The sequence below is a fragment of the Pyxicephalus adspersus genome, chromosome 11, assembly GCF_032062135.1.
Source record: "Pyxicephalus adspersus chromosome 11, UCB_Pads_2.0, whole genome shotgun sequence".
NCBI lineage: Eukaryota > Metazoa > Chordata > Amphibia > Anura > Pyxicephalidae > Pyxicephalus > Pyxicephalus adspersus.
The window spans coordinates 24007840-24030678 of NC_092868.1; the positions used below are offsets into that span (position 1 = coordinate 24007840).

The window sequence follows — 22839 nt, forward strand, 5'->3', positions numbered from 1 at the left end:
TCACCACCTTCTTCAAAACACAAGAGGCGACAGAATCACAAGATGGCGCGGGATCGAGGCCTACCTCTCCCTCAGTAGCTCCGGACTCTCCATCTTCTCCGTCACCAGCGGGTACCAGCTCTCCTTGTGTGGACCGCCCGGATCCGATCTCTGGTGAGTCACCTGGCTCTGTAAAAGCCTCTCAGATTAACTCTGATATTCAAGCAGATGGATGGCTATCCCCAGTGCCCAATCCTCAAATTGAGGATATATTGACTAAGCCCATAGGCATTTCCAGCCTTACTATAGAAAATTTTCCTGTACATCACAAAGAGCTTTCACTCTCTGACATGAAGGAAATGATGCTTTCTTTAAAACACTCTTTACATCAGGATATGGCTAGCATGTTTACTCAAATTAGGATTTCTATCACACAACATGAGAAAAGAATTCAGCATCTAGAAAGGAAACTTGAGGAATTTTCTAATGCTCATAATGATCTAGTGGATGGTCACAGTGATCATAGCACAGATATAAAATGGATCAAACAGAAACTTGCCGACATAGAGGATAGATCAAGAAGAAATTACATTAAGATCAGAGGGATCCCTGAAGCAATTGCCTTAAGAGATCTAACAAGCTTTATCACGGGTTAATTAAAATGGTTGCTTCCTATGGCTTCTGACAGTGATCTCTTGATCGATAGAGCACACCGAATTCCGAAACCCTCTTTTTTGTCTCCAGACACCCCAAGAGATGTCTTACTTAGAGTTCATTTTTTTCATATGAAAGAGAGAGTGATGTACGCGGCTAGGAAACCACCACCGTTACCGTCAGAGTACACACATATTCAGATGTTTACTGATCTATCTCAAAACACACTTCAAGCTAGGAAAGCCTTTTTCCCGATAACCAAGATTTTGAGAGAAAAGAAAATTCCATACAAATGGGGTTTCCCCACGAAATTGATTGTGTTCTACCTGGGGAAAAATTACCCGATGTCTAATATAGAAGCTGGTAGACAACTCCTAGCAAGCTGGAACATCGATATGGAAGATTTACAAAATACCCATCAAGCCAAGACCCCCATGCGTAGGGTCTCAGAGTGGACATAAATAGTTCCTGCCTGAGTTTTCCTTTTATTTCCATCTTGTCTTTTTTCTGGATGCCTAAGGGATCCGGTTATGAAGGTGAATAACCGGCTTGATATGTTGAATAACTGGCTCCTTTTGTTTTAGATTTAAGGTTTCCCTGAAGAAGTGCCTTAAATTGGTTCTCACCCCTCCATCAGAATTTAAAGCAGAGTTTATCTGCCCATTAACCTGGAGTGCTCCAGGATGTTTTTATTTGTTTTTTGTTTTTTTCTTTTTTCTTTTCTTTTTTGTATAACTGTCTATTGTTTGTTTTTAACTTCCAAGCTGCACCAGCCTAACCTCATTAATAGTCACAGTGTCCACCGAAAGATGAAGATTCCACAAATGTTATGGGTATCCAATTTTTGTCTATCAATGTTAGAGGATTGAATAATCCTTTTAAAAGAGCATCACTTTTACGGGAAGCTCAAACGCACAAAGCAGATGTTATTTTTGCACAAGAATCGCATTTTGCACAGGGCAAAGTACCCAAATGGAATCCGACAAGATTTCCCTATCTTTAAATGGCCAATGCAATCAAGAAAAAATGTGGTGTTGTTATAGCAGTGAAGGACTCTGTTCGTTTTCAATATCTTACTCACCTGGAAGATCCTCAAGGAAGATTTATTATCTTAGTGTGCCAAATAAATGACATCAGCTTCACTCTGGTGAATGTCTACGCCCCAAACACTAAACAAAAGCAATTTCTTATGAATCTTATAACTAAGATTTCGAAGGTTCGGCAAGGTAATCTGCTTATTGGTGGGGACTTCAACGCTACAAGTGATTATTCGTTAGACTCATCTTCTACACCTAAACGTCCTCCCCCACAGTTGGTGACTTTTTTTGCAAATCAAGATCTATATGATGTTTGGAGGTGTCAACACAGTACAGAGAGGGACTATTCTTATTTTTCGGTATCACACCTTTCCTATTCCAGGATTGATTTTTTCCTTACTGATTGTTGGTCATTGCAGAAGATTAAATCCTCATCAATAGGAACAATTTCTTGGTCGGATCATGCACCAATATGTGTTGAATTTGTGGACTCTCCGTTTATACCTAGCAACTTGTGGAAATTCAACACATTTCTATTGTCACATCCAAAACTGGCTAAACAAGTGGAAGAAACACAAAACCTATTCTTTGATATAAACGATTTGGAAGAGACTGATCGTTTTACATTATGGAATGCTCATAAAGCTTTTATAAGAGGGGTTTGTATAAAAATTTGCTCACATGAAAAAAAACAAAGACAAACACAAATCTTAGATCTCCTTCAGTGTATTAAATCTAATGAGGCTATCAACAAAAAATCTCCATCTCAGATGCTATCTGATACAATAATTAATGATAGGCATCTATTAAGATCACTCTTGATCTATAAATTTGAAAAATCCCAACATATATTTAAAGCAAAACAATACGCTTTACACAATAAAGCAGGAGCATACCTGGCAGGTCGTCTCAAACCCCGACATCTTAGATCGAAAATTAGTGTTTTAAAAGACCCAATCTCTCAAAAACTCTGCTATAGTCCCACGGATATTGCTAATGCATTTAAAAATTATTATTTTTCTCTATTTAATTTGGCTGAAGACCCCCTAACCCCCCAACCAAGTATAGAACATATAAATAGGTTCCTGAGTAATGTTAGTTTGCCAAAACTTTCCCCTGAACAAAATATCTCTCTATCGGCCCCTTTTACAGATCAAGAGATATTAAGAGTAATTAACTCACTCCCTAATAAGAAGTCTCCGGGAGCGGATGGATTTCCCAATGAATATTACAAGTTATCTGCCCGTATATTGGTACCTCACCTGAGGGAGATCTTCGATTTAGCCGCAGCTCGAGGTTCCTTTCCTGCAGAGATGTTGCAAGCAGTAATAGTTACAATTCCCAAACCAAGTAAAGACCCTCAGAGCACTAGTAACTATCGACCTATATCCCTGTTGAACACAGACATGAAGATTTTCGCTAAGGTATTGTCATACAGATTGGAAGATATTATTCCTTTATTAATACATCCAGATCAAGTAGGCTTTGTGAAAAATAGACAGGCTCCGGATGGTACAAGACGCCTCATTAATATTCTAAAATTTGCTAACCTTCTCAAACAACCTTTTTTGTTTTTGTCACTATATGCTCAGAAGGCATTTGACAGGGTTCATTGGGGATATCTATCTAAGGTCTTAGATAAATTTGGATTCTCTGGCACTATTAAATCAGCTGTTATTTTTTTATATTCAGGGCCTTCTGCAAGAATCTTCACCTCTGGAGCCCTCTCGTCTACATTCCCAATTACAAATGGGACTAGGCAGGGCTGCCCACTTTCCGCAGTGGTATTTATATTGCTGCTTGAACCACTTGCGGAACATATACGTTCTAGTATGCAGATATCTGGAATAACGATAGGTAACAGAGCCCATAAGATCAATCTCTTTGCAGATGATATTATTTTAATGCTCACCCAACCTGAAGTGTCTTTAAAAGCTGTTCAAAAATTGCTTGACGATTTCTCTAAGATCTCTTATTATAAAGTTAATGCCTCTAAATCTCAGATAATGGGTATACATGTTCCAGTACACTTGAAATTTTCTATTAAAACCCATTTCCCTTATATGTGGGAAAATAAGGCAATTAAATTTTTGGGTATTCAAATTCCACCTAGTACGTCACAACTATTTCAGGCTAATTTTCCCCCTTTAGTGACAGCAATATATTGAAAAAATATAATAAAACTGAAATCTCTATGGCAGGTAGAGTTGCAACAGTAAAGATGTTTATTTTGCCCAAGATTTTATATTTTTTCTCTCTTACCATTCTTCTTCCTAAACAATATATTAGATCTCTGCAAAAAATGATTATGCATTTCATATGGAGAGGGAAAAGACCTAGATGTGCATTCCATATACTTACGAGAGATAGGAGATCTGGAGGAATGGGGATACCAGATCTATATCACTATCATAAGGCTGCAGTTCTCTCCCAAATTTATGACTGGTGAAATCCGTCCCTGCAGAAATTGTGGGTTGAGATGGAGCAATATTTAACAAATTCGCCCAATATGAAACATCTATTGATAGCTATTAAGCTAGGGCATTCTGTACCTGTCTCTATGTATCCTACAATCCAAGCTACCCTGAAGTGCTGGAGAGATTTTAGTTTATCCTCTCCTACCTCGGGATCACATCTGACTATTCACCCTGATTTAAAAATTCTGGAAATATTTATACCACAGCTTAATTTGTCAAGATGGAGGAGCTGTGGTATTTGCGAGCTGAGAGATAGATATTTTTACTACACATGGCCTCAAATCGTTTGATATTTTGCAGGCAGAGTACCATTTAGCTGATATAGAGCGTTTTACCAACTGGAGAATCAAACATTTAGGTTATAAGATTACTCTTCAGCCCGAATTGCATTTACATATGTCGTTGAACCATCTTTTTCAAATGCTCATATCACACAAAAATAGTATAACTAAGTACTATAATTTACTTAATAGAAACCTAGAGTTTTTTCTCTCCACCAACATGCACAGATGGACTAAGGATCTGGGTATAGGTTACTCCCCAAATGATTGGGCTGCCGCCATTAGAGACACCTATAAAGCTTCTAGATGTGAAAACCATTGGGATCTCTTTCAGCGTACACTTAATTTTTGGTATCTGACTCCCTATAAATTGTCTAAATTTTCTGACTCCCATTCAGCACAATGCTGGAGGATTTGTGGTGAAATAGGATCATTGTCACATATTTTTTGGTATTGCAAATCTCTTAGATCCTACTGGAATCTTATATTTCAATTGATCTTCGATATCACAGCTATACCATTTTTACCCACACCTGAGATGGTTATTCTGCATTTAGACACTAGACGATTCCCTACTCGCGCCAGATCTCTTATTATTCAGATTCTTTTACTCTCAAAAATGCATATTACCAAATTGTGGAGAACTACTCATACCCCTAGCCATAGAGATGTTATAGCGGACTTGAATCTTTGTTGTGCATATGAAAAGACAGTTGCTATTCTCAACTCTAGTTATGACAAGTTTTTTGTTAAATGGGAACTCTGGCTTCTTCATCCTTCCTGTAATATTGCTTGTAATTGATAGATGGTGACAGTGGACTCTGTGATTAAATTTAACCTGTTTTCGTACTTATTTTTGTACTGGCTGGAAACATTGGTATTGGTATTTTATTTTTTTGATATGTCAGATGTTTAAATCTTTATATTTTCTCTATCTGTTTTTTCTTTTCCTTATATATTTTCTTTCTGTTTGTCTGTATTTGTATGCGATCTGGTATGTAACCTTTTAAAACAAAACTTCTTAATAAAGAAATATTGAACTATAAAAAGCATATCATATTGCTAAGCACAAAAATCCTGCATCATTATTAAATAAGGTCATCCCAGACACTCTAGTCAGGATGGTAATGACGTACAACAACCAACACAAAGAATTTCAACATTTTAAAGAACACTGGCACATTTTGAGAACTGATCCCAATGTGTCCAAATTTCTCCAACCGTTCCCCACAATTACATTTAGAAAAACAGCTTCTCTAAAAGACAATCTAGTTAGAAGTCATTAAACCGTTTCACCCTTAAATATACCACAACCGCTACCATCAGGTACTTTTAGATGCAGGAAATGCTCCCAATGTCCATGGCTTAAGGAGCAACATTCAATTAAACTACCTAATAATAACATTCATCATATCAAAAGACACATTTGCGTGTTCTACAACTGGGGTAATCTATATGATTATGTGTACATGTAACAGATTTTATATTGGAAAAACTAAAAGAGCTTTCCACAAGAGAATTTACAAGCATATTTACTCGATCAACACAGGAATAATGATAACCCCTTTTAGTCACCATGTAGGGATCATAACTTTGATAATTCTGTTATCACTTTTTCAGCTCTTGAATGCTTTACCCCCAATCCGAGAGGGGGTGACTTTGACCAGCGGTTATTACAGGCTGAGACCAGGTGGATCTCTATACTAAAAGCGAAAATAGCACCAGGCCTAAATGATGTACTTTCTTTTAAACCTTTTATATAAAAAATGAACCTCCTTTAATCTCAAATGTCTTTTTTGTCATTTCAGTATACTGACCTATGAATGTTTCTCACTTCAGTTGTTTTTTGATTATAGTCTATATTGATATATGATATTACTCCTGTTCTCATTGTTATACTATTATAAGGATATGGTGAGGTTACTAACATATGACATCTTTTTTTTTTTTTTTTATATAGTACCTTTGGTTGATCCCTTAAGTCTAACTTATTTTGTATATGACCGTATTAAATTATACAATTTTTAAATAAACCAATAAATAACCCAGTTCATATAACTACTATATAATTCTTTGTTATTACTTATCTATTATTAACACTAATTAACTTTAAAACCTAGAACATAAAACTTGAGGATTATGTATAATTAGTAAAATGCCATTTGTATTCAGCGAAAAATTATTAGGAAATCATTATATTCACAAATCCTTGGATCTCCCTTTTAAGTTTTAGATATACCCTGCTTCAGGACTTCTACGGGGGATGGGGGCACCCACAGGGTGCTAGAAGGGGGCGGAGCCATTCGTAGACACCTTGTCTGCGTTTGTTCTCTGCCCCCACACCCAAACCCCCCTGTTTGGCCATTCACGCTGATATGGCCAGGACCCACTAATAAGGAGTTAATCTCCTTCTTGGAATGGGTGAATGCGTCCTCAGCAGGGCGGAGTTAACATTCCTAAGCCAGCCCAGCGATAGGCGGGCTTATCATACCCTCGTCACTCCTGCACTACGGGCGGAAGCCCTTAGATGCATTTATATTGTAGAGTATCATCTCTACTAAGATTATTTTTTGATATCATGGCTTTTCTGTTTATGAAATGACTGATACTAATATTTCCCTTTTCTTCCTTGTATCGTTGGTTTGACTTTGATCACTTATTTAAGGTATGATATATGTACATCATGTGAAGGAAAATGGTTTCCAGTCATATTTATCATTATCCATGTTTATTTTTTTTTAATGTTTTACTCACATACGACTTAATGTAACAATCTCCCTGTTCTGCCTTGATATTTACTTAGTGCCCCTACGGGGGACGGGAGGCTTCCCATATCTGTAAAGACGCTATTAGTGCAGATGTGCCAATACACAGGTGCTTACTGCTCTACCTTCCCTTGTTTGGTCATCAGAATTTTTTCCTATGTACAGGACCCAATTGGAGGGACCTACTATGTCACCCCTCTTATTTGGGTGAGGTGCACTTGAGTCTAAACTAATTTAAAAGTAATTTTATTTCCTTCCTAAACTTACACACTACCTATAGGGAGGATCCACTCTGTTCTGGCCCCGTCCCCTTATTCCCTACTTGACAGCTCTTCAATTCTTCTATCTCACACCCTAGTCTGGTAAATGGTCGGAAGTGACTTCATTTTACTAATTTCCCCCCTTCCATGTCATCACCATCACTCTCAGGAGAGTTCAGTACTAATTTGCATACACTAATTAAATAACACTAATACATTAATAACATTATATACACTAATAACATTAATACACTAATTAATAATTAATAACTATTAATACACTAATTTGCATGCGTCATTTGACAGTCACTTTGCCAGTTCATTTAAAAGCAGGTCCTGGATGCAGCACCAGTCCTTTGTGGTGGTTGCCTGCTGACAGGACACTCTTTTCCTTTTCCAAAAAAGTGAGTATTTAATCTTAGACCCTTCACTAACCCCTATCCTGTCTATAAGGACAGTTACCTTACTTTATGTCCATTTTTTCGACAGTATTCAGCATCTCACTTTGGAGAGCGAATATCTGTTTAGTACTTTACATCTTTCTACAGGTAAATCAAAATCTCTTCCTTTCACTGTCATTTTTGTAGCCATATGAAAAGTTTATTTGATAAAAATGCAACCCCTTTGATCTAAAGCCATCCCCTCATTTGCATTATCACCTCCTCTCAATATAATTACCTTATTTACTGACATCATTACCTCTAATGTAAGTTCCCTAAACTCAATATTATTAATAATTTTATTTAGTATTACTTCTAGACCTTGAGTTAGCTTTTATCAGTTTTCTTATCTTCACCTATATACTAAATACCTTTTCTTCACCAAGCAGTCAATCAACCAGGTCTATTCCACCAGTGTTTTTAACAGGACTACCTTCATGGAAAATCAAGCTTGAACAGTGAGTGTCCCTTGATATATACTATAGTTTTTATGTATTTGAAAGCATATTCCTATCTTCTAATAAGACTTTAATATTACAAATTCACAGTAATCCCTGTGAACATTGAGAATCCCTGAGACATTTAATCCCTGAGACATTTATATATATTCAATCCTAATTCTGAAATTGCTTACCACCACAGAGTGTATTCAGACCACTACCCCCCCTTTTATGTACGATTCTGGCATTCGGGTACAAGCTCAATTACTGATCTTCTATCCTTTTAACTTACATTGCTACCTGGTCAATATACCAAGTAAGTTATGACTTCTGATATTATTATGTGACTTATTATTATTATTATATGAATTGTTCATTCTACATATCAATTTATTAATTCATATGTGCCTCCACAAATTGTAGGGTCTCAACTCCCCTGAGGAAGCCCATGAGGGCGAAACGCATCTGAAGAGACCATTAACATAAAAATCACCTATATTGACCCTCACTTCACTGGGGTTTGGCGTACATTATAACCAACCCGATGTAATGTATCTAGATTCATATTGTACTAAAACCTTAAATGTATGTATGTTAAGACATTTATTTATTTGAATATAAATACAAGATTTTAATCAATTTTATAATAATACTGCCTTAAAGAGCCACTTTTCTCTTCATCCTCTCCTTACCACTCAAGAAAGGGTTTTCCAGTGGTTCCCTTGTTTTACACAGGACCTGGAGGCGTATATTTCACCAAAACATGTCATTTCTTTGTACCCTTTTCTCACAAATGCATTCAACCTTTTGACAAATCTTGTAAACTGCTTAGCTGGTGTTTAAAAAGCATTTCTTTTAAAGGGAGGCAGTGTACTTCATGATTTTATATAAGAAGGAATCATAAATTTTACTGCATACAAGGCTTATATATAGTATACCCCCACTGTAGGTTGGTCATTGCATTGGCCATTTAGTGTGACTTGGGCTGGATTTTACACACCAGAAGTGGTAAGCCAGAGTCGCACTCGGGGTTGCTAAAAACTTTAAAAAAACACCCTATTCCGTTGACATCACCCAGTGTCCTGCTGGTCCCTGCAGGTCCTCAGGACACGTCTTTTTTTTTTTTTTTGATCTTCAGCCGACAACTGCAGAGATGTTCTCTGGGGTTTCCCGGTGATGTAAGTGCATGCGTCGGTGGAGGCGGGAGGAGCAGGAAATTCAAATAATTTTGTATTGGATTCAATACAAAATAGCTGTATTTAGCCCAATACAAAGAAATCTTTATATAATATATATATATAATTATATTATACATGCTACTGTACAGTTATATTACAGGTTTCTGTTTTTTTTTTTTTTTTGTTTTTTTTTACAGATTTTTGTGTTTTTTTATTTAAAGTTTATTATTAAATTTATTAATAATTTATATATATATATATATATATATATATATATATATATATATATATGAAAACAAGTGAGGGCAGGTGGGGGCGGTAAACAATTGGTAAACAATATCAATGTAATATAATGTATACATATACATATATACATATAATGTATACCGCATAGACTGTCTTTCAGTCCTGTGAGCATTGGTTACACACCAAGTAAGTATTTAGACCTAAAGGGCACTAGACAGACGTCATCTAATAAACAAAACTGCAAGTTGGTAGAAATATTTGTTGCATAGCCCGACGCATATACAATATATGTATTATGAACAATTATGAATAATACATTGATATTGTTTGCCTTCAAAAACCCTTCTTTCTCCTTGTGATTATTTTCTGTATTACATTTATTAAATATTGGACATATTTCGGTGAGTTATACCTAATAATTATAGGCCTACATTGTAAACTAAATTTCCATGAAAAAAAATGTAATGCAATAAAATACGGACAGCATTAGAACGCTAGGGGGGTTAATTTTACTAATCTTTTACTATTATAAACTCATACACAAGGTAAATATTTTGGAACAATAGCCACATTTGATTGTCCTCACACATGTCAGTAAAAGCTCCATCTTTAGCATGAAATCTTTGTTCCTTTAAGAGTGGAATACATACAGCTTCAAAAGTTTCTTTGGTACCCAGTTATGAAGAAAGACTCAATTTCTAGGTTGAGCGACAGCTACAGCAGAGGAGTGGGGTCAAAGCAGATTCACAGTGCCCTTAGGATAGGCTTTTTACGTTTTTAGTCTGTTTCCACCTTCCTCTCCTGCACCTGCTGGCTTACCTGAGATAGTAAGTTTTTACCTGAACTCTATTTCTTGCTATAGACTATCAACCCTTTTCATGAGACTAATGCACAGTGTGGTTATACAGCCTCACTGGCTGTATAGATGGGCCTCATTATAAAACTTTTTCACTGTATTGCATTACTTGTCTTACTTGCTTATGATAATCATGTATTTTAAGCTTAAGAAGTGAAAAGCTAAAAGTGCATGTACCCCTACTAGATACTCCCTCTTAAACAATAAAGAGAGATCAAAAACTCTGGGTCGACCCTTTGACAGGCCTCCCAAATTCCTGGCACCTCCTTTGTTTTGGGTATCAATGGAAGAAATCACCCCTGAGCAGGGTGTATTGAACCTCACTATAGTCAAAACAGGTATAGTAGATGTAGGCCATCAACCCACCTGGGATGGACAAGGTACCTACTAGGGCCTGCGTCCCACCACATCAGAAGGATTAGCCTTTGGGTTAAGTGTATGTAAAGGGAGTGGCTCTGGCTGCCCTGGTTAGATAGCAGGTTTGCTATTGCTATGCTCAAAATATTGTAATTTCATATGTAACCACTGAATTGCTTATAAATGGTATATAATAATTGCTGTGGAGCTTTTACTCATTTACAATATTACTCTTAAAGCCTCTTTTCAAGTAAATGCATATCTCATCTAGAATTCAGCGTTGTCCTGATGTATCTTGGAGAATGTAATTTGGCATTTTGTAGATTTTGTTTTCATCCAAGGTGCCTAAGGAAAACCAGACCCTGTTAAACCCACACCTTAAGATTGTTTATTTCTAAAGCCAAAGTCTTTTAAAAGTTTTCAGGAGGTCCCAAGACAGGCTTGGTTGAGCCAAAGATCATGAACTCACCTACGCGGATGCTACTCCAGTCTTTTAAGGCAGAAGGTTGAAAGAGTACTCCTGTAGTGGTTTCCAGTGAATACCAAGAGAGACATTATGCACAGTGCAAGCTCCAGGCCCACAGTCTTCCCTGGAACTTAAGACCTACAGTAAAGTTAAGGGAGTCACCTTTATTGCTAGTGCTGAATACACTTTTTTATTTTATTTGCTTATGCAACACCAATTTGAATCTAAGTCAGTGTTGCCAACAAATAAGTGGTGTGGGTGGCAGGCTCCCAAAGTCTTCTGTATAAGTGCAAAATCCTTGAATGTAACATAAGTTCAGGAAAAGAACATGAGAGGGAGAAATGATTTGTACTTTTTGCCTCATACCAACAAATTACTTTACCACCTAAATCATGTTTTTTCACATTGTCTCAAAGTATGTGACCTCTGGACTCTAATAATCTGTGACCTCTCTACATCCATCAAGCTTGTGACCAACAGACCATTTTTCTACCAGATATTCAAGTGTCTGTAAATCTTTTTCTTTGGCACTTGCCAAAACTCCTACAAGGGCATTTTTATGGATATAGGTTCTCAGAAATAAGGTTAAATCTTTCCATACTGCACTAAATGTACACATTATTATTGTTAGTTTAAAAAGAAGAAACTCTCACTGTGGGTTGTTTCTTTTTAATTATGCTAATCATTTACTATTATAAACCTAAACCACAGCACCTGCAAAATCATGAATCATTGAGTGACCAGGTTCTCTACCTTTGGAGCCAGGGAGTAGATGAGGCAGATGAGGGTCAATTTGCTGCCAAGAAAACAACACCAGTGGCTACTAATTTTGTTCCCTTGAAAAATCAGACAACAGTACCTTGCTAGCTTTTGCTAGACCTTGCTAGTCTTAGCAGAGGAGTCCAGTTTTTAAAACTACAGTCCAGTTCAGGTGGCAGCCCTGCTTGGCACACATTTTTTACAGTACAGGTAGTTCCTGGGTTACATACTAGATAGGGATTGTAGGTTTTTTCTTAGGTTGTGTTTGTATGTAATTCAAATGTTGTAAGGTACATTATTTTAATAAATGCAATTAGGACAGATGTTGGTCTCAACATATTATTTATTTTACCTTTCTGTGCATTCACAGTAAATGCTTAATCATTTTCAAATACAGTACATCCTTAAACAATTTTGGTAGAACTTGATGGTGTTGATGAAGAGGATAAAGAGGGTGAAGATGAGCTCTTCTGCACAGCACTGTACAGTACACACTATCACAGCAGGAAGGCACCACTCTTAAGCACGTCTGGTGTACTGTACTGACAAGAGACATCTTCCTGCTATGTATGTACAGTGCAAGCAGGCTTCCTATTGAGAATAAATGTGGGTAGAGAGGGGTGGTTCACCACCAGCCCACCGCACAGTCACATCCACTACAAGGCTTTTTGGTGGGTGGGCAGTGAAATGCCCCCCTCTACCCCATCCAGCCTCTGTCCAGTCAGAAGCAGTAGCTGTGAGGTGGGGGCATGGTGGGCGGGCAGCAAACCACCCCCCTCCGCCCCATCAAGCCTTCGTCCTGTACATGAGTGAGCAGGGAAGACCTGTTGGTATCTAGGAGGAATCTGTATGACAGATGTTCTTGACTCAGGGACAGCCTGTATATCCACTGTAAATTCAAACTGATTTATCAGTTGAATCTGCTTTGTTCATTTAATAATACATGAAATGGTTAACAATGACCTGTGACTTGTTAAGTCCCCAGGAGTCCAATAATAAAGAAAACAAGAGTTTACCATTTGCTGCTTTTACATTTATCTTAAGAGTGCCTCACAATGGTTGCTATGGATTACTGACCTTTTATATTGAAAACAGCTAGTAAAGTTTATTATATTTGTCTGTTGTAGGGTTTCACAAAAGATACAATTCCGGGGAATCCAGCACCTTTAAAAAGAATGGGACAGCATTCTCAATTCACTATGGAACTGGGAGTCTTGAAGGATTCTTAAGCCAAGATACAGTCACTGTAAGTTCATACTCATGTTTATTGTACGAGACGTTGTGCAATACATTATTTTTTGTTCCAAACATTAATGGAATTTCGGTGTAAGCAAAAGCCCTACTCATTTTAATTGGAGGTTAGATACACAAACGGTCTCAAACTTTAAGTTCAGTATGTCTGGAAACATTGCACAATCCAGTGTCTCACAATAAGATGCCTTCTGTGCAATAGAAACCTAAATGGCTTAACCACTTCTTCATCTTTCAAGGAAACCTGAAAAATATTTACTTAACCTCCTTGCAGTTAAGCCCGACCTTCGCTCGGGCAAAAAAAAACTGCAAGGATGGTTAAGCCCGAGATTTTGTACATCCATACTTACCTGGTCCCCCTGTGCTCATCCAGCGTCGTCCTCCATCGATCATCGTCCGCCGATCTCTTTTATATTCATATTATCTACTAGAACCCCTGTTCGGACATATTTCTGTAAGTTACAGGTCTACAATTTAAAAAAAAAAATTCATGAAAAACAGTGGATCACTTTTGGTACAGAAATCTAGACCTCAGTGTAACGCTTAGGTGGTTAAGACTAGCTTTCCCAGCCTTCTTCATGTATGTACTAGATGCCTTGCTGATCCTTTGAGTTCAACAGTTTCTGAATTAGACTGTGTTCACACCATGTGCAGTGCCCTGTAGTACACTGCATCTCACATTGGGCCTGATTTATTTAAGCTGTCCAAGGCTGGAAAGGATACACTTTCATCAGTGAAGCTGGGTGATCCAGCAAACCTGGAATGGATCTGGTCCAGGATTGAAAACATTTTCTAACAAATAGCAAATGACTTTGAAGAAATCCATTCTAGGTTTGCTGGTAACGATGGAGGAGAAAATTGGATTCCTATGAGATAAGATATCGGGGATGTATTAAGGGAGTAATTTGGTGATGGATAATGACAGGTAAGTAATAGTGAGCTAAACAAGGGGAGATAAGGTAGTTCAAAAAGTGATTGCTTACCAGAATCTATAGCGTCAGAGGTTCAGTTTAACGTGTGTCATACACAGCCGTAGGGGCTGTATGGTTTGTTTGTCCTCCTTATATGTAAATTATGGCGCGCATTCCCATGGGAGGACACACGCCTCCAGTGTGAGGGCTGGAAGGCTGGGGTTCCCGCATCACCAATTTGACCTCCAGCCTTCGAGCCTCAAACCTCTTTCTTTGCTCTCCTTTTGCAATTCCCTATGTTTTAGTATAACACATGCCAAAGCATATTTCTATAGTGTGAACGAAGCTGTACTGTTCAAGAACACATTTGCAGATCAGTCCTGATTTCCCTCAAGTCTCACTGGCTGTGTTCTTAATCAAGGTAAGTGACTGGGCATGTACTAAAGCATGAGGCAACAGCACAACAACCTTGGCAACTAGCATTTTATGGACAGGATTATCAGCCTAAGTAATTCTTTCATGACGTGTTGTCCTAAACCCCTTGATGTTTGGAGGTTATTAAAGCCTAGAAGCCCAGACAAAATTTAACACCCTCAGTATACATGCCTAACTTGACTAACTGACTAATATCTGGTGTTTTAACTTTTTATAACTGGATCTATAACCACAAAATTACAAAAAAAGAAACATGCACGCACAGCCTAGTGTAGAATGCTAGAATAGGTCAGTTATCCTGGCATCCCTACAGCTGCTGGGATGTCCTCTCAGCCTGTCCAGTAAACATGGCTAAAGAGCAGGCATCTGCAACAGGACCAAATGAAGATGGTGGTGTCCACAATGGAGCACGGAGAGGTAAGTGTACTAAAAAAATTGCAAGAAAGTTTATTTTATTGCAGCTGGGACATTACTTATCTCCGTACAATAAAGGACCTGTCTGGTCACAATTTATTTTTTAAGCTTTATTTCCACTTAAAGTGAACAACATTTCCTGCCAAATGAATTATTCCTATTATTAGTATAATTAGTTTTGTGATTTAATCTCCCCTGCTGAGCCCCAAAAATCCTAATACATTCATGGATACCAGTGCATTCTAGAGGCCATGATCTGGAATATGCAGTCCAGTTTTTGCGCAAGTTCATGGAAAGGATATTGTACAACTGGCACAAAAGGTGTCCAAAAAAGGAGTATAGCTTCCTTAATTAATTGTTTTTCACTGCAAAAAAACAAGATGGACTTTTGTTTGCGCCTTTTTTTTGTTTTAATACATTTTTATTAGAATTTTCAAGAAAAAAAACAGGTAAAATTCCAAAACAATCCAACAAAACATTCCATCACCGGAAGTAAGGAGATGGCATGTAATATCAAAAACATACAACAAGATCAGAGTTAAGTGCAAAACAGTCAAGGTAGGCTTTGTAGTGAACTAGCGCTGCAGAATGGGCTGTTGGATCATAAATGACCACAATGGAGAGAGTGTCCCTTTTTAATGGTGGGGAATGAATTAGCCATTCTAGTGGCCTATTCCCATCTTCAGAGCGTATAGGGGGCCAGTCGCAGCTGAACCCCCAGATGTGTCCAGGAATATCAGCGAGAAAGTTATTCAATCAGAATAATAGAAAGTAAAAAATAGAGAGAAGAAAGAGAAAAGGAGGAGAGAAAGAGGCGCTCTGGGTAAGTGCATGGGGGGAAAGGGCGGGGGAAGGGAAGGTTGGATGGGTCAACACATAAAGCTGTATTAACAGCTCCAGTTAATTATTTTCGTCTTCCAACAATAAAGCCTTAGAGTGTTGAACTTGTGCGGTCCCAGCCTAATGGGATATAATAATCAATCCAAGGTGACCACACTTTATTAAAACGTGACATGGAATCCGTAGGTATGGCCCTCATTTTTTCATTGACCAAGCATTGTGACATTTTCTGCTTGCCTTGTGCAATGGTGGGAATAGCCGACCACCAAGCTCTTGCTATGACCAGTTTAGCTGCCGTGAATAGGTGTGTTAAACGAAATTGTGTCACAGTGCAAACTGCAGGTTTTAAATTAAGCAGGGCCTCTGCAGGATGTTAAGGAAAAGACCTGTCACGAGGTAAGGGGAAAGGGAGGAACACCAGAATCAAACCAGGAAGATAATGACAAGGAACTAGACCTCCAAGCTAGGGAGAGGTAAATGGTCACCACCTACTGCAACCCTAAATCTAGCTTTGACTCCTGTCAGTATGTATAGACCCTGAAGGTGGGAGAATTTATACATCGGAACCTAGACCCTAGGAGCCCTGAACTGCCCTAGGAGTAGTGACAGGGTATGAGACTACTGGTTCCTTCCCAGATGAACAAACCAGGGTCTTCCTAAGGTCTAGTAACAACTAGCACAGGGTAACAACAAAATACAAAGCGCAGTAAACTTATCTTCAATAGAAACTGGATGAGCAGAAACTCAGGAGAGGACCACACACCAGGTCTTCCACCTCCAAGCAGGCCTGATGTATAAGGCCAGGCTAAATAAAGGAATAGTAATGATAACAAGCTGCAGCTGAGACCAGAGGTGTGGTCATTACCAACAACAACAGTGAAACAAGTGGAAGCAAAGAGACTGTCGGATAACCTCACATGCAGCCAGTCTTTCAGATCTTCTAACCTCAGTCACGGGAGGGCCAGTGACAAGACTGTCCCATGACAGTATGTTCTATTTGGTAGACCTGGGTCCAGTATCTTTGCAATTTGGGGCAAGCCCACCAGATATGATGTAGGGTGCCTGGGGAGTCACAGCCACGAAAACACTTGTGGCTCTGGTCAGGTTTTATTTTGGCTAATCTACTGGAACCATGTACCAGCGAGCTACCATGTACCAGCGAGTTATTGCTACAGTGAGCAGTGGTGTCCCACATCTTTTCCCACTCCTCCTGTCCAAAGGACACAGCCAGGTACCCCTCCAGTGGGTCACATAAGGTAGAGGCACAGAGGTGTGCTTGCGGACTAGGGTATCATACAGAGCCGAGACCACTCCTTTACCAAGGGGGTTACTAGCACAAATTTATTCAAAGGGAGAGGGAGCATTCCCAGAAGACATTTGTCACAGTCTAGAATGTATAAAGTGGCCAAGCAACTCAAACGCCTAGCTGAGTCCTAAATTGAGTGAAAGTGAATTGAGTGTCTCAGTAGCGGGTTGGTAATTACAGGATGCACCCCGGGAGGAATCCACAGTAGATTATCCACTGAGACCGGACATACCATGTCCACCTCGATAGTGACCCAATGAGGATCATCCAAAGAAACATGATAAGCAGTAAGGGGTGCAAGTTGAGCTGCAGTACAGTAGGACAGGAGGTGTGGCACAGATAAGCCCCCTGCTGCCCTGGTCAGTGTATGGTCTGACGAGGGATACGAGGCCTACGTGAGTTCAAAATAAAGTAATTCGCTTTTGCAGAACTTTAAGAGTTGTGGCAGGGATGTGTATTGGCAGTACCCTCATATGATACAGTAGTTTTGGTAACTGGGTCATCTTTATTGACGCTATGCGTCCCAGCCAGGAAAACTGATATCTCTTCCATGATTCGAGCAAGGAGGTTAGGTGGTGGGCTAGCTCTGGATTATTGGCGGCATACATGGATTCATAGGATGCAGTTAAGAATACCCCCAAGTAGCACATGCAATGCTCTTCCTAGATGAATAGAAAGGAGACACATAGAATAGAAACTGTTTCAGGCGACAAAGTACTATTTAGCGCCTTACATTTAGGAAGGTTGAGTTGTAAACCAGAAAATTTTTAAAACTTTTGGAGTAGGGCCATCAGGTTAGGCAGGGATACCATTGGGTTGGAGAGACAGAGAAACATCAGCAAACAAGCTGAGTTTATGTGGTTTCCCCCCAATATTGACACCAGAAATGTCAGGGTGGCCTCTTATTGGGGTTCCATTGCCAACGCAAAGAGTAACTGCGACAGCGGGCAACACTGTCTGGTATCTCTGCCTATTGGGAAATAGGTTTTAGCCCTCGAAAAATTAGGGGCGAGGGCAACATCTAGAGAGAGGTAGAGTGCACAGTGACTACCATGCGAGCCGGTAAGGCGATCTTATTAATAGCAAAACATAACAACATCTGTTGTGTTCAAAAAATGACTAGCAGTTAGAAAAGATACTAAGCATAATGTTTAAAGCATGAAGTATTAGAACAATGTGTCTGTCCGCCAGCTTACTGCCCGTGAGGGCAAACTCACACTCATGAACTTCCTATGCTTGGTGAATAAATAAGGGAAACAAATGTGTAGGAAGGTACTCCTAGTTTGGATAGACCTGTCAACCTTCAGGTCACCCTGTCCTGTTGGCTTGACTGTCCTCCTGCTTTAGAAGGAGTTCCCACCAGGCGAACTCGATGATTACATTGCTGTAGGTGCCACCATGGTGTGCGTGGAGCAGAATTCGTCTTCTCAGGAGCATCCAGCAATTGAGGTAAAGGGAGGCCCAGGGACTGGAAATGATCATAAGCTTCTGACACAGTGGTGAAAGCTTGATTTTTCCCATTAGAGGGAAAGATTAGCTTGAAGGGATAGCCCCATCTGTACATGATCCTCTGTTCTTGATGAATACGTAGGTAAGGTTTAAGCTCTCTGAGACGCTGGATGTTAGATGGAGCTAAGTCTGCAAAGATTTGATAATTATGGCCTTGGAACAACAGGGTTTCTTTAGTACGAGCCACTTGCAGCAGTTTGTCTTTAGTATGGTATTAATAGAACTTCACTACAATGTCTCTAGGAGGGCCCTCTGGTCTGGGTTTGGCCAGTGTATTTCAGGACACAGCTCCTGAAACAGGGCTGTGACTGTAGAAGACAAGTCCACAATGGACTAAGGGAGCCCCTTGACCCACAAATTTGAGCAGCAGGATCTGTTCTCAAGATCTTCTAATTTGTAGTGTAGTACCTGTATCTCCTGGTTCAGGTGGTCCTTATAGGTAGCTTCCAGGGCTAAGTATAAAAATGCCTGGAACTTTTCAAACATGCCCTTATGTTCAGCAGCAGGTTGTGGTGTGGACAGTGAAAGAGAACTGTCCATAAAAATGTCAGGCTCACTCACATCATCCATGGCTGCAGCCGCATGATCTGTGGAGGGACTGACAGGTGCTTTAGCAGTCAGCCTAGATTGCCGTTGTTTGGCCTTTGAAGTCATCTGTTTAGGCACTGCTTTGTGGCATGGTAAAGAGGGAAGCAGTAAAAGGGCAGAGGAGCTGCAATTCGCCGACAGGGAAGCTAGTGATTGCCTAAAGTTTCCTCACACAGAACTCACAGCCGACTCACAGGATTACCATACGCCGACCCAGCACATGCGCATTTGTTTGTGCCTTTTTTTAACCTGCAAGTGGAGATAAACACTTACATTGCTTATCATCTTCCTTCAAGTGGTTACATGATAGCTATATAGTCACGTGGTTAGTCAACCATGTAACTATATAGCTATAACGTAGCCACCTGAAGTAGGATGATAGGCAATGTAAGTGTTCATTTCAATCGATACCAAAATACTTAGAAAACTAATAGAAAAGTATGAATTTTATATTCCTACCAAGAAATATGAATTTGTACTTCCCCTTATTCCCAACTGTGATCAAACTATACCTGCTTTTTGGGACCCCCTAAATGTGCTACAGCATTAGTGAGCTACTTATAAACACTGGCAGCTCTAGGTGTGCTGACATGCCTTTCTTCGGCCTTCAAACTACATATTTCAGTCTTGCTTGCATGTATAGTAATACAGACTAGTACTCTATACATTGACAGGGGATCTGTTGGATCATGTCTGCCTAAACACAGGTTTCACAGGCAAAGCTACATTTACAATCTGCCAGTGATCTGAGCCATGAGGGATATTTCAGGAATAAAGAAAGAAAATAGAGGTAAGAAAACTCATTCCTTGTTGGTTTACATACCTTGACTGCAGGGGTTTTCCAAAAGAATTCTCCTTAAAAATCACAAAAACCTCAGGCTCTAGGACAGAAAGTACCACCCTAAACAGAGAAGAGGAAACATTTTTGCAGGAAATCAGACATTATGACCATTTCAGTCCTTCCTACCCTACCCCCTTTCATTTTTACCTTATTTGAAGCGCATTCTGTCCATCTGGCTCCTACCCCTCATTGTTGCTGTTGTCTACTACCCCCAGTCCCACTCTCACAATTTTTGGACAACTTTTCCTCTTGGCTCCCACATATTCTTTTCCATGACCTGCCCACTCTCATCCTCAGTGACTTTAATGTTGCAGTGGATGACCCCAACCATCCTTCCTCAGCCAAACTTCTCTCCATTACCTCATCCTTTGGACTTACACAGAATATAAATGAGCCCACACATATTGCTGGAAACACTTTAGACCGGTATTTTCCAAACTTTGACAGCTCACCATTTCCCCTTTCTTACCACGACCTCCTTACCTTCAACCTATCTAATACTTGTCCCCCGTTGCTAAATCCCAGACCTAGTCAATGGCAGAGAGACGTTCGTAACCTTGACTGCACTCACTGTTGCCAAGCAAAATTATTTCTCTGCTGTCATATCCTCTCAAGCTTCCAACCCACACAGACTCTTCTCAACAATTGACTCCTAAATCCCACACCTGCTCTCCCTACAACAATTTTCTCTGCCCAAGACATTGCTACCATCCTTAAAGATAAAATTGTCAAACTCAGATATAAAGGGCCTGATTTATTAAAGCTCTCCAAGACTAGAGAGGATACTGTCACGGTTCCTTTCCGTGACTGAGGTTAGAAGATCTGTGAGACAAGCTGCAGGTGAGGTTATCTGACAGTCTCTCTGTTTTTACTTGTTTCTGTGTTGTTGTTTGTAATGACCACTCCCCTTGTATCAGCTGCAGCTGGTGGTCATTACTGCTCCTCCATTTAGTCTGGCCTCACACTTCATGCTATGCGGTTGATATTCACTTCTGGGATGAGAAGAGCTGATGTGTTGTCCTCTTCAAAGTTCCTGCTCCTCCATTTGCTAAATAAGATAGGTTGAACTACTTTTGGTGTTTTGTTGTTCTTTTGTTGTTACTAGGCCTCAGGGAGACACTGGTTCTTTCATCAGGGAAGGAACCAGTAGTCTCAAGCCCAGTCACTACTCCTAGGGCTATCCAGGGTTACTAGGGCCTAGGTTCCAGTGTATGAGTATTCCCACCTTCAGGGGATATTCATACTGTCAGGAGTCAGGGCTAGGTTAGGGTGTCCGTAGGAAGTGACTGTTTCCTTTTCCCTAGCTATGGAAGGCCTAGTCCCTTGTATTTATCTTTCTGTTTTCCTCCCCTCCCCTTTATCTGTGACTGATACACTTTCATTGGTGAAGCTGGGTAAACCAGCAAACCTGAAATGGATCTAGTCCAGGATTTTGAAAATTCTCTCATCGGCTCTGATTTATTAAAGTTCTCCAAGGCTGGAGAGAATACACTTTCATCAGTGCAGCCGGGGCCAGCAAACCTGGTATGGATCTGGTCCAAGATTAAAAACATTTGCTAACAAATAGCTATTGACTTTTAGGAAATCTGTTCTGGATTACCCAGCTTCACTGATGAAAGTGTATTCTCTTCAACCATGGAGAACTGTAGTATATCAGGGCCACTATCTCCATCCACTACCTCTCCACTTGACCAAATTTCCTTTGATCTACTCCATGTCCACTTCTCCACCCTGGCTTCCCCATGACAACTCCCCAGTCTGGCTTTCGAGCTACCTATTCTACCTAAACAACCTTTGCTAAAGGGGCCATTGACCTCAACACAGCTAAGTCACAAGGCAACTTTTCCCTCCTCCTCCTAGATCTTTCCTCTGCTTTTGACATTGTTGATCACCCCTTCTAATCCAAATCATGAACTCCATATTTCTAACTGTTAATAATAACTGTAATCTGTCCCTCCCCTCAGGCATGTTGTGTTGGTGTCACCTTTAATTGTGCCCTTTCCTTTACCCCCCATTTTTAGAACATTTCCAGGCCTGTCTCTTTCACATGCCCATCATTTCCAAAATCTGCCCCCTACCTGTCCCCAGAGACCACCAAACTCCTTGTTTATGCTCTTGTCATCTCTCATCTGGGCTACTGTAACATCCACTTCTTGGGTATTCCACTAATGTGACCTTCTACTTTACAATCTATTATAAATGCTGCAGCCAGACGTATCTATCTTTCCCACCGCTCATCTTTTGCTGCTCTCTCTAGTTCTCTTCATTGGCCTCCATTTCCAAAAATACACCTCTAGCCGCTCTCCTTGTTCCTCCACTGACCTAAGACCTTTCTGTCTGGTCTTCCACATCCCATTCGGCTTGCTTCTACTTTCTGCTCATTTAAAAGAGCACTTAAAACCCATATTTGCCTACCCCCTGTTTCCTAAAACCCTCACTATTTACCCACTCACTATTTACTCCTCCTGTGTCACTGTCTGTATCTGTCTGTCATTTGCAACCCCTATTTCATGTACAGCGCTGCAGAATATTTGCTAATAATAATAATA

General features: G+C 39.7%; 1 protein-coding gene across 1 annotated transcript in view; it reads left to right on the plus strand.

Moving 5' to 3' along the window:
- The window catches only part of LOC140341023 (cathepsin D-like), a 62799-nt gene that overhangs the window by 22229 nt on the left and 17731 nt on the right, over positions 1–22839 (plus strand). Inside the window, exon 4 of the mRNA XM_072426522.1 lies at positions 13323–13441. Coding sequence (XP_072282623.1) covers positions 13323–13441 — 119 coding nt within the window. The remainder of the gene's footprint in view (positions 1–13322; positions 13442–22839) is intronic.